Source organism: Trichosurus vulpecula, chromosome 2, assembly GCF_011100635.1.
Source record: "Trichosurus vulpecula isolate mTriVul1 chromosome 2, mTriVul1.pri, whole genome shotgun sequence".
Classification (NCBI taxonomy): Eukaryota; Metazoa; Chordata; class Mammalia; order Diprotodontia; family Phalangeridae; genus Trichosurus; species Trichosurus vulpecula.
The window spans coordinates 211,018,204-211,031,357 of NC_050574.1; the positions used below are offsets into that span (position 1 = coordinate 211,018,204).

The 13,154-nt window shown below is 36.5% G+C and overlaps 1 protein-coding gene across 2 annotated transcripts in view; it reads right to left on the reverse strand.

The window, feature by feature from the left end:
- The window catches only part of LOC118835778 (CD302 antigen), a 204,233-nt gene that overhangs the window by 67,999 nt on the left and 123,080 nt on the right, over positions 1–13,154 (reverse strand). The window contains exons 34-35 of one of the 2 annotated variants that reach the window (XM_036743028.1): positions 11,840–12,007; positions 8,386–9,968 (exon numbers count right to left, since the gene is read on the reverse strand). In XM_036743028.1, the coding sequence (XP_036598923.1) occupies positions 9,790–9,968; positions 11,840–12,007 (347 nt within the window). In that variant the 3' untranslated portion in view covers positions 8,386–9,789. Of the gene's footprint in view, positions 1–8,385; positions 9,969–11,839; positions 12,008–13,154 lie in introns of those variants that run through there. The other variant, XM_036743034.1, reaches the window with a different exon arrangement.

The window sequence follows — 13,154 nt, forward strand, 5'->3', positions numbered from 1 at the left end:
TGGTTATAAAAATTGTTTCCCGGCTTTCTGCTTCCCTTTTGCTCTTGGTTGTATTGGCTTTGTGCAAAAACTTTTCGATGTAATGTAATCAAAATTATCCATTTTGCTTTTTTATAATGTTTTCTATCTCTTTAGTCATAAATTCTTCTGTTCTCCATACATTTGACAGGTAAACTGTTCCTTGATCTCCTAGTTTGCTTATAGTATCAGTCTTTGTATCTAATTTGTGTACCCATTTTGACTTGATCTTGGTATGCAGTGTAAGATATTGGTATATGCCTAGTTTCTGCTATACTATTTTCCAGTTTTCCCAGCAGTTATTTTTAAACAGTGAGGTCTTACCCCAGAAGCTGGGGTCTTTGGGTTTATCAAGCAGTAGATTACCACAGTCACTGACTACTGTGTCTTGTGTACTTAACCTATTCCACTGATCCACCATTCTATTTCTTAGCCAGTACCAAGTAGTTTTGATATTTGCTGCTTTATAATACAATTTAAGATCTGGTACAACTAGGCCACCTTCCCTTGCTATTCTGCACATTTTGTTCTTCCAGATGAATTTTGTTATTATTTTCTCTAGTGCTATAAAATTATTTTTGGTAGTTTGATTGGTATGGCACTGAATAAGTAAATTAAGTAGAATTGTCATTTTTATTATATTAGCTCAGCTTGCCCATGAACAAGTGATATTTTTCCAATTATTTAAGTCTGACTTTATTTGTATGAAAAGTGTTTTGTAATTGTGTTTATTTAGTTTCTGGGTTTGTCTTGGTAAGTAGACTCCTAGATATTTTATAATGTCTACATTATAGACTTTAAATAATGTATATATTATTTAATATAATGGCTACATTATGGACTTTAAATAGAAGTTCTCTTTCTATCTCTTGCTGTTCAGCTTTGTTCATAATATATAGAAATACTGCACATTTCACTTTGTATCAGTTCATGTAAATCTTTCCAAATTTTTCTGGCTCACCATTCCTTATAGCATAATACTATTCCATTACATCCATATACCACAACTTTTACAACTTATGGTCTTTTAAAAATTTTTTAAATTCTTAAAATTAATTAACTTATAGTCTTAAGAGTACCTAAAGTATAGTGAGGTTAAGTGACTTGGCTAGAGTCACATAGCTAGTATGGTCAGAGGCAGAACTTCAACCTAGGACTTCTCAGTTTGGGAATTAGCTCTCTGTCTATTCCCTATGCTATCTCACCACAACCAATACTCCAGATTTAAAATCTGTGATTTTAGTTGTAGGAGGTCAGTCAGGGGGTATTCAACCTAATGAGGTTGATGAGTCTGTTTGAGACCTGGAAGGATTTGGACATGTCCCTTTGATCCATTCTTGACTCATTGAGATAACTTGGGCAATGAACTAGCATTGGACTGTTGTGTAGGAGACACCCCTTCATGAAGAACCTCAATTTGTCTCTGATTACCTTATTTATAGGTCCTTTACAAAGGGCTGGCTCCTTCCACAACAGTATAAGACAACTCCTAGAAGACCAGCAGAGCTAAGAGCTTCAATGTTGCTTGTTAATCTTTTTCACTTCTTAAAAGGGGAAAAAAAAAACCACCACCAGCAACCAACATTTAAATACTTCACCAAACAGGTTAATTTGAATATTGGAGAGCACCAGATTTTAAAAAATGAAACGTTTTATTAAAAACAGCATTGAAAAATAAAACAACTGATTAAGCTTATTTAGTGTTTACATTTAAATGGATTAATTTCAATATACAAAGAGAGGCGGCTTGAGTGTAGCAGATAGAAGGTTGGCCTTGGCATCAATACTGTGTCTGTGACTGGATAAATCACTAAATCACTGTGTTCCAAGAAACTCTCTAAGATTTTAAGTTATAGAACAATGGTTGAAAAGCATTGTTTGAGGGAGTTCCTCTCCACTGATGAAGTCCCAAATCCCGTAAAGTTCCATAATTTCTTAGTTACTCCCTATGAATTCTCATAAAGATTCTTTGTCCATTCATTCTCATTCACTTTTACTCTGAAATGGTCATAGTTAGTGTGTATTCCATTCTTATAGTTACACTTTTCTTAATTTCTCAGTATTTCATAAAGAGCTTTCCAACTTTCTTTGTATCACCCGTTTATTTCACTACATACAAAGCACCGCTGTTTACCATTCCCCCATGTTACAATTTTATTTTCATCTAGAAGCATATTGATATAAACTCAGTATCAACCTGGTTACAATTCTGAATAGATACACACACTTTAGCGTTTATATAAGGAAAATGGTAAACAACACTGGAAATTCATTTAGGGTCCCAGGACTATTTAAAAAACACTTTCAAATAATGATTAGACCTTCACCAATCACTTTCATTATTAAGGTTCCATATTATTTTTCCACAGTGTAAACCTTTTCACAAATGTGGTGATTCATCTGTTGGTTTCAAAAAGAACGTCATATAGATAGCTTAACAAAATTAAACTTCAGACATTTTAAATTGTGTCGCTTAGTTCTTATGTTAATCCACTAGGGGGAGCAGCACAACATTATTGTTTGTATAGTGGGAACTCTGGGTGTGTGTGTGTGGGTGTGTGTTACGCATACATATTACACATTTAATAAGAACTAGTAAACATATGGATTTTCAAAGAAATTTCTAGCTTAGTGAAACATGAGTCCAACAAAAATGAGTTGTATAAATTGAGACTATAATTCTTAACTAATCCTAAAAATATAAGATATCTTTATAATCTAAGCATACACACAGGTATACAAATAAAAAATACAGGGATATATTTGAAGATAGAATTGAATTACTAATAGACACCTGGGTTAGCCCAAGTTCAACCTCTTATTCAGCCATATGAGAAGAACCGAAGGGGAGAACTGCCAGATCTGCCTCCTAATACTCTTTTTGTTAGGGAAGAAGCCAGGAAAAGAGTGTATGAATGAGTACTGTTGTGTGTATGTATGTACCTATATCTGTATATTCACAAATATATATAACAGGAGACATCTCTCCCTCTCCACACACACACATACACACAAACATTTAAAACAGATAGATTGAACTCAGGTCTGACTCTTTCTACTAGATAGAATTTTAGGACTCTGCATTCTCAAAGACTATTGTTAGATGTTCTCTTGGCTTGCATTTCCCTATGCTTAAAAAAATCCAGTCATTTAACTTTTTTTCCACCTGGTTTTTATTTTTCTCTAATCTTTATAGTGCTCTAGAACCTTCTTTAACTTCTTTGTAGCCTGAAATTGTGTATTCAAAGAGGTTATCAACAGTTATACAGTATGATTTTGGGGGGAGCTACAAGTCCCTTTGACTCAGAGATTCTCTTCTATTCGCCTTATATGATGCCTCAGTTCTTTGCTTTATGCACTCTTTCAGTCATTAATAGCCCATATTAAATTCAGTATTATCTAGGAGGAGGTATACATTAAGCTTTTCTCAGCTATTAATGCTAGTTTTAATTAGCTATTTAGGTTCTAGGCATTAAACTTCGTCAAGGAGAAGTGGAAAAAAAAATAGCTAACAACTGCTGGGTTTAGGGAGAAGGAAACAGAGATCCAGAAAGGTACTTAGTTTCACCCTGAACAAACATTTTTTGAATTGTGTGTGATCTGCAGAGAATTGTGTAGTGACTACAAAGTTACCCTCTTGAGTAGGGGAGTAACTTTTTTAAAAATAATTCAATTTTATTTTCTTTTCAGTTCTGAATTCTTTCTCTTCCATTTCCTCTTTCTCCATCCACTGAATAAGTGAGAAAAACAAAACTGTTACAAATTATGAATTGTCAAGTAAGACAAATCCCTGCATTAGCTATGTCTCATTTCCTCCCCCCTCACCCCCCCACCCCACCCTAATAGGCTTCAATCAATACTCTTGAGTTCATTAGCTCTCTATGAGGAGGTGGCTAGCATGTTTTATTGTAAGTCCTCTGGAACTGTAGTCGATTCTGTGTGGGACAGGATTTTTTTTTTTGGGCAGGTATTTGCAGGATTTCAGTCTGCACTGTCGAAGAAAATATCCATATAATATTAATAACAACAAACACGATGGCAATCATCATCATAGTAATAACTAGCATTGTTATTATAAAAAATAATAAGGTTAAAGTTATTTCATTTGATTCTTACAACAAACCTGTGAGGTAGGTGCTATTATCTCCATTTTATAGATAAGGAAATTGAAGACAGGAGAGCTTAAGTTAGGGTGAGTTAAGTGGTGTAGTGGATACAGTTTTGGGCCTGGAGTAAGCAAGACTTACTTCCCTCAGTTCAAATCTGGCCACAGACACTAACTATGTGATTCTGGGCAAGTCACTTAACCCTGTTTATCTCAGTTTCCTCAACTGTAAAATAAGCTGAAGAAGGAAACAGCAAACCACTCCAGTATCTCTGCCAAGAAAACCCCAAATGAAGTCATAAAGAGTGGGATATGACTGAAAAACTACTGAATAACAAAGACTTTAAGTGACTTGCCCATAGTTACACAGGTAAGAAGTAGTGAATATTAAGAAATAATAGACCAATTCAGGCCTTCCTAACTTCAAGTCTAGTGTCCTATCCACTACTTCATATCAATGAAAGCATGGATTCATTAGTATTATCTAAATACTATTGTCATAGAGTACCACATAGTTTCTCAAAAATGAATTTCTAAGAAATTTATTGCAATGTTATATTTTTCAATGTTATTTATATTTTGAGATATGTCTTTTGTAATAGAATCTGAACTTTTTTGTCCTCTAAGAACACTGTATGCACAGAAACTACTGAGCTATCAGCTGTCCTGGAAATTATTAGCATTGGAGTTAATAGAGAAAATACGACTATTCGTATATGAATATAATGGAAAACTATTGTGCTATAAGGAATGAAAAGCAGGCAGACTTCAGAAAAACCTGGAAAGACTTATATGAACTGAGGCTGAGTGAGGGAAGCAGAACCAGGAATCATTGTACACAGTTACAGCCATATTGGGTGATGACTAACTTTGACAGGCTTGGTGGGACAGGATTTTTTAAATAATAGGAGAGACATCCTTAGGAGAAACAAAGTAAATTTATTTTACAAACCTTGCAAGATTTGGGCACACCTCCATAATGGAGGAGGCGAGGTAAAAGGGAACCTGCCTTAATTTATACTCTTAATGAAAAGATTCCCACCCACCTCTATCCCTTCTCACCACTGGCTGGGAGGTGGGCTTACAGTCTAGGCGTGAAAACCAGGCAGAGGACCAAGGTTGATCTGGTCCATTCAGGCTTTTCCCTATCAGAACTCAACTGCCAGGGTGGCATCTGAAAGTCTAGGAGAAGAAATGGGGTGGGGGGGGGGGAGAAGAGACCTTCCTGGAGCAGAGAACAAATAGCTCACAGGAAGTCCATTATCTTCTAACATCTGAGAGAGAGGGGGAAGGGCATGCCCACAGCTCCAGGCCCTGACCTTAGAAAATCACAAAGCCAAATCCCCAAACCTCTCCTACTCCATTAGACATACCCTGTGAAGTCTTCACAATTATCCATCCCATTCAATTCCATCATATTGATCAGTGTTCCTGAGTTTCAAAGTTGTTTGTTTTTATGCTATTGTTAATATTGTATAAATTATTTTCCTGGTTTTACTTACTTCATGTTGTATCAGTTCATAAAGTCTTCTCAGGCTTTTCAAAGACATCATCATTTCTCATATACATATACCACAACTGGTGAGACATTCCCCAATTGATAGGTATTCTTTCAATTTCCAATTCTTTGCCACAATGAAGAGTCATAGATATTTTTGGATCCTTACATGGATCCTTTTCTTCTTTCTTTGATCTTTTTGGGACATAGATCAGGTATTGATATTGCCAGGTTTAATAAGCTTTTTAGGCATAGTTCCTATGGCTGGAGCAGTTCACAGACCAACCAACATGCCTTAATGTACTAAGGGTGAGGAGCAGGGAGAAGTACATAGCCTATTTTGTGTCATGGACCCCTTTGGTAATCTAATGAATCCCATGGATCTCTTCTCAGAATAATCTTTTTAAATAAGATAGAATGCATAGGATTAAGAAAAAGACCCAATTATATTGAAAATAAAGTTGTATTTTTCCCACCAAAGTTCATGGATCCTTTGAAATCTATTCATGGAGCCCTCTGGGGTTCAGTGGACCCCAGGTTAAAAACCCCTCTTTTAGAGCCTTAATTCCATAAGGTCAGGGATCATATTTTATTTACACTTTGCATCTACCCTAGGGCCTTCCATAATATTCTATACACAGCAGACACTTGATAAATATTTTTCAAATTAAAATTTTGACACAATGGGCATTGAACACAATAGGTTATGAAATTATCTTGGTAATATTATATAAAATTCCATTCCATGTTTGCCTATACACGCATCATGTTGAGAGCCCTGGAGTAACTGGGACCAGTAAAGTAAGAGCACAGAGGAGTGTTTGTACTGTCCTTTCTGCTTAACTGAAAAGAAGAGTACTAAGGTAGTACCAGGAGATGCAGGGTCCAAAGTCAAGATCAAACTGGGAGGGAGGCTCCTTCTAAGAGGAAGATAGGGGAAAAGCCAGGCTAAGAGAAGAAAACAGGGGAGCCTTTCATCTGAAAGCCACTGGGCTGATCATGTCAAATAGGTGGATCTCTCAGCAAAACCACAAAAGGCAGAGCTGGCTATTATAATCTGGCTGGAGGAAATTTTCTTGTGGTCAATGAATCAAGAACAGAGAAGGTAAGAAAGCATTAGCTTCCAGAGGCTAGAAAACTAATATCTCTGAAAGGTGTATGAGAGGGGCAAAGGCCATAGTTTTCATTTGGGAACTCAGAGGAATACTTCCACTCTTTCTCAAACTTTTGGTAATTAGGCTTCTGCCCCAACCATTCTATTAAACCTATTCTTTCAAAGGTCCTGTAATCTCTGCTGCTGAAAAGACTGAGGGCTGGTGGATTGCTTGAACTCAGGAGTTCTGAGTTACAGTAGGACTAAGCTGGATCCAAGTGTATTCACTAGATCTGGCACCAAAATGGGAAGCCCCTGGAACTGAGTGGGGCCCTCAGTTCTGGGCTGCATAAAGATGTGCAAACTAATCCATGATGGAAACAGAGCAGGTCAAAGCTTACAGACCAATTAGGCCAGTGTAGGTGAGATAAGAAGACAAGAGGATAAAAAGAATACTGGATCTCCTGGGCCTTCTCTGGTAACTCAGGATGAAATGCTAGGGATCTCAGAATCCTTGGTTCTGAGCTGTCGGGATCTTACCTTGTCCCTCTGTTGGTCAGTACCACTGGTAGCTATCCATTTCCCCCCTTCTGGGGCCTCCAAGATCTCTCCACCCTGGAGCTTTCTCAGAAGAGCCTTCTACCTCTAGTTATATCGCTTGCTCACTTTGGTGGAGGGGCCCTTTTTCCTCTTTTCCATGGGCTTCTGGTCTATTTTTTTGTGCTTTTCTGGGATGTAAGATGTCACTTACTGGTTCTCGTTGACTTTCTGGCTTATTTGGTGTGTTGCAGACTTCAGGGTTTTGTTGGAGTAGATATGTGGGAGTTGAAGTCTCTCTCTCTCATTCAGGCAGTTATCTTGTCAAGAAGTTAACTCAGTGCAGATTGGTTTTAAGGCACCATTTAATTATACCACCTCTACTGTTACCTATACCATTGAATGCATGTATGTCCATTTTCCCCAAGGCTCTTGTATTTCCCCCCTTAAAAGTTATCCATATCAAAACAGGCAAAATAGAGGAGAGCAAGCTGCTACTGAATTTGAATGGGAGTCAATTCTAGCTAGAATTAGCTAGAATGGTTTGGGCAGAAGCCTAATTACCAAAATCCAGAAATGTACACATTTCATTCACTGAAAGAGTCAACTCTCAATTGATGAAAATGGATCCATCAGAAGGTGAAGGATAGCTGACAATTTAATTTTACAAGACTGATTAAAGGTTTGAGAGTTTTAAAGCTGGTAATCCTAAGCAGGTCAGCTGACCATTCATTTTTTCATAATATGCTCTAGGCATAATGAATCTCAATCTAGAAATGATCATTTTCCAAAAAAATTCCAGTTATTTTATTGAGGAAAACTTTAAGGCACTGTTACTGTACATATCTGCACATCTCCCATAAATACATTGTCTTAGCTCTTTCAATGATATAGACTCAGATGCTATGTTGTACAATTTCTAGGGCAAAGAAACTAGCATGATGGACTTAAGGCATTTGTTTATTCCAATAAAACAAGATATTTGCAGAATATATTAAGACTTATTTAAGAAAACTATTCACAACTTTAACATAATTTAATAGCCTTGGGAGCAAGCTATAAAATAAAACTATGCATATTTGTATACAAAAATTCTCAGAAGTGCAAATATTTATAAGTAGAATACTGAATAAAACATTTATACAAAATTAGCATTTCCAGAGGGTGCCATCATTAGAACTAGATGCCAAATTATAAAATGTTATAGCACTAACCATAGAAAATTAATGTTCTTTGACAAATCATGATATTAAATATTATATTAGGAATTGTAGTAATATTTTAAATCTCAGTCTATGTTCACAGGTATAGGATACATCTATGATTCTCTTCATCACTCTAATTTCCCCTTTAAGGTTATCTTCTATGTACTACCTACTTATTTACATGCTGCTGCCTCCTCCCCAATTTGAATGGGAGCTCCCTAGGGGCAGACACTGCTTTCGCCTTTCTTGGTACACCCAATGTTTAACACAGCCCCGACACATTAGACACACTTAATAAATGCTAGTTCATTGATGTCCTTAGTTCTTTTTTTGGGGGGGGGAAGGGCAGAAAAGCAGTCTCAGTCAAAATTGTCTTAGTCAAAAATTAGCCCAGTGAGGTATATCACGTCTGATTTTCCAGTTGCTGCTTTAGTTGGTTCCCTTTAATGGGAAAGAATGACCTTCAGTACATATATAATTATATAAAAACACTGTCACAGTAATGGGGTGAACACTAAATGCTGTTAGTGTCCCCCCCCATACTTTAGGAAATGAAGAACCAACCAAAGCCTTCCTAAGGTTAGAAGCCATGTCATTCTAAGCAAAATTATGAATCAGAAAGGGATTTTTGAGATGAAAGGAATCTTAGTTATCATCAAATTGTGTAGCACAAAAAAAACAGCTTGCCAAAAATTGACACTTTTACAAAGCAAGAGTCAGTCAACATTTCACCTTAGGAAAAGATCTTACCCTCTCTTTCCTCTTCTCCCTCTCTTCAACTTCTACCTCTTAGCCCTGAAGCAAATGGCTAAAGGTGGAGGAAAAAAACCACATATCTCTGATCATATTTAAATTTGGTTGTTTCCTGATTATACTTTGTTGTACTAATCAGTATACACTGGTTTGACTGCACAAATGTGGAAATTATATTGTCCACAAAGCAGAATGCTCTAATACAGTGTGACTTCTACCTTCAGCTTTTCCACCAATTAGAGATGCATGACCTAGCACAACAGCATTCATTCATTTTCTTGTGTATTCTGTATCCTATATTGTAACATGGTCAGCTCAAATGCCCATTAAACTGTCCTATTTTCAATTTAGTTTTTCATTCTAGTCTTACCCCCCTAATAATTAAAATAATAAAGAATGGCATGTGACTGTATGAACATTAAAAAAAAAATCCAAACCAACCAATCACAGTTTAGAGACCTAAAATGTTCCTAAAGGCTTCAGATTTGGTCCACATGAAATAGACACCATGCTCCTGGAAATATATTTGAAAATCTACTTTTCTTTAACAAACTGCAAATCAATAAGCTTTTAGAATAATTCAGTCATGGAATGATGGAAGCATAATCTCATCTTCATTCATCCTATGGTCAAAGCGCACCAAAGAGAAGCCAGCCCAGTGAAAACGTTTCTTTTGGTAGAGGCGCCACATCAGTACACAAACGAAAGCTAAGAAAGTCATGACAGCAAACGTGATAGCCACTCCTCTGTAGTTTGTTCCTGTATTAGGGAGAGGTTGGATGTTGGATGAAATGAGACAGGAAAAAGATAATCAATATTTTTGGTTTTATTAAAAGCATATAAAACATATTAATTCAGCCCAGTACGGATAAACTCTAAACTCACAGGTTTTGTTTCAATCATACTTCCTACCTGTATGACTGTGGACAAGTCATTTGACCTCTCTGACTCAGTTTCCTCATTTGTAACATGGAGATAGTAATAGCACCTACCTTCCAGAGTTGCTGTGAGGATCAGATGTGATAATATTTGCAAAGTGCTTTACAAACCTCAGAGCACCACATAAATGCTAGCTAATCTTGTCCTTAATACATTCTAGCCATTTTGGTACTTCAACAATTAATTTTGAAAAAAAAAACCACATTATTTACTATATTTGTTGTTGTTCAGTTGTTTTTTCAGTCATGTCTGACTCTTTTTTACCCCATTTGGGTTTACTTGGCAGAGATATTAAGAGTGGTTTGCCATTTCCTTCTCCAGCTCATTTTATAGATGAGGAACTGAGGCAAACAAGATTAAGAGGGGTTACATAGCTAGTAAGCATCAGAGGCTGGATTTGAACTTAGGTCCTCCTGACTCCAGGACCAACACTCTATGTACTGTGCCATTTACTGTATATAAAATGCATTTAATTAATATTCTGGTGACGTTTATGGTAATTTCTTCAAAAAAAGATCAAGAAACTTACAATTCTCATACTCTCAGAGCAGTCTTTTTAGAGTATCACACGTCAGTATATTTTTTGATCCTAGACAAGTTGGTAAAAACTACAATCTTCTTATATTTCATGTGCATTGGACTGAGCTACAATTATAGCAAATTTTCCATTGCCCTGGTTAAACTGTTATTTGTGAATCACTTAGTACTATTTAATTTTTAAATGATCAAATCACCAGGGCGATTTAAACTGTAGATTTCTAGCTTTCCACAATTCAAGTTCTATACTGATTAATAAATCAGCATCAATATTTCATCTTTAATATTCTGCTCACTGAAATGGGAAAATATTCTGCCTCTCCTCCACCCCCCAACACCCACATGGAAAGATATGCTGAATTGTGAAAAATTCAGAAGCTTTTCCCACGGAGATAAAATCATTAATGTGGTATTTTATATTATGGTACCAGTGAGTGATGGAAACATCTGTGTAATTAGATTTTCCTCTGATGATTTTCGGTAGTTAGTAACAATTAAAAACGATCCATGCATAGATTCAAAGTTACCATGAAATTTAATGGGTCTGAGGAAAGAAGGAAAGTAAGTCAACGACGAAATAATGAAAGCTCAAGTTCCTACACAGTCATATGATCACAAATTTGGAGCTGAAAGAGACCTCAGATATCATCTCCTCTAACCTAATTTTACAGATGAGGAAACCGAGGTACGGAGAGGTTAAGTGATTTGTCTTAAGGTCACTTAAGTGGGAAATTCTGGCTTTTTGATACTATATTTGCCCCTCTTCTACTATAATATGCTTCCTCAATTAACTCACATTCTTTAAAAGTTTTCAAAGTTAAAATTTTCTTTTAAAATGAAGGAGTTTAAAATTTTTCCCTAGATAGAAGTTACTTACATGGAGGTTAATATGTTTGTTAACTTTCAAATGAATCTCAGCTAGCTCTTGCATTTTTCTTTCTACTTAATCAAATTTCATCATAATATCTATGCAAAATAATTCTCCATAATTCAGTGGAGTGTTGCTTCTAGGATTGACAAGCCTTGGACCAAAGCCAAACCTTTGCCCCTGCTTGATGTGTATTTTATTTTTCTGGCAACACGCTGCTCTACAGCAGTATTTTAATTTAGTATAAACCTTTAGATAGTCTATTTAAGACCAAGTCAAAACTTACCCATAGGGACTTTGCAGACAACTCTTCCATGGCCTTGGTCACATCTAACTTTAGTCCACATTTCACTCGAGGCCAGCAAGATGCTACAATTTTCACCAATATTCGTACTTTCATTTCCCCATTTGACATACTGTGCTACTGAACCATCCAACCAACTCCAAGGCTCATCTATAGGAAGGGATTATAGTAAGGTTTGGTTATCACCTCTAAAATTTCAAGTAAACATATGAGAAGGTTCTGAAGCGTGAAGAGAGTTATATTTTTTACAATGTGTAGTTTGGATGAAAGAATCTTCACTATAAATAAACTTCTAGCATTAGAAATAGCCCTAATTCCTTCTATTTGTACAGTCCAAGTTATCTCAAAATCATATAGCTTCCTTCTGAAAACTTCCACCAATGAAATAGTGCTGTACATTAATTGTTTAGGGTCAGAGTGCAAATATCGATCCTGTCATTTTGTTAACAATCATTGTTAGGAATCAGTCTCAGTACTGTAAAGCACCTTGAAGGGTGAGGACACAAATGTGAAAAATATCTAGTATACACAGGGCCAGGCAGTCCAGTGAGGTCTAGGACCAGTGAGATAGGTCCTAGAAGTTTAGGACCTTTTTTTTTGAATATACTCTTTCAACAAAAGTAAAGACAATGTTGTTGATCCAAGACTCTTAGAAACAAGGATCAATTATCACCCAAACCGGTTTATTATACTTTGGGTAGAGGTATTTTTCCATTATCACTAATTCATTAAAAAATTTATAAGCTTCCAAACCAGGCCAGGAGAGCTAGGATCACTTATTAATAGGCTCAAATCACAGAATCTCAGAAGGGACCTCAGCAGGCATGTAGTCCAAGCTGCACCTGATAAGAATCCTTTCTACAATATATCTGACCAAGTGGTTCTCTAGCCCTTGCTTTTGGGAGAGGGAATCCACCACCTCCCTAACACCACATGCCACTTTTGGAATTGTTAGGAAGTTTTTCCTCTATCAAGGTGAAATGTTTCTCCTTCGCTGCTTCCCTTTGTAGCTCCCAATTCCTACTTTTGCTCTCTAAGGTCATGCAGACCAAGTATAATCCCTTTTCCATGTGCCATTTCTTCGGATACTTCAAGGGAGCTATAATCACACTCCCTAACTATAGCTATACACTAAGGCTCTGTCTTGGACCTTCTCTTTTTGTACCTTCTACCTTAGTGACCTCATCAGGTCCCATGGATCTAGCTTCTCTAGGAAGATAACCTCTGGATCTATATATCCAGTCAATCTCCTGAACTCCAGTTCCCTATCACTGGGCAGTAGCTAAGGTGGCATAGT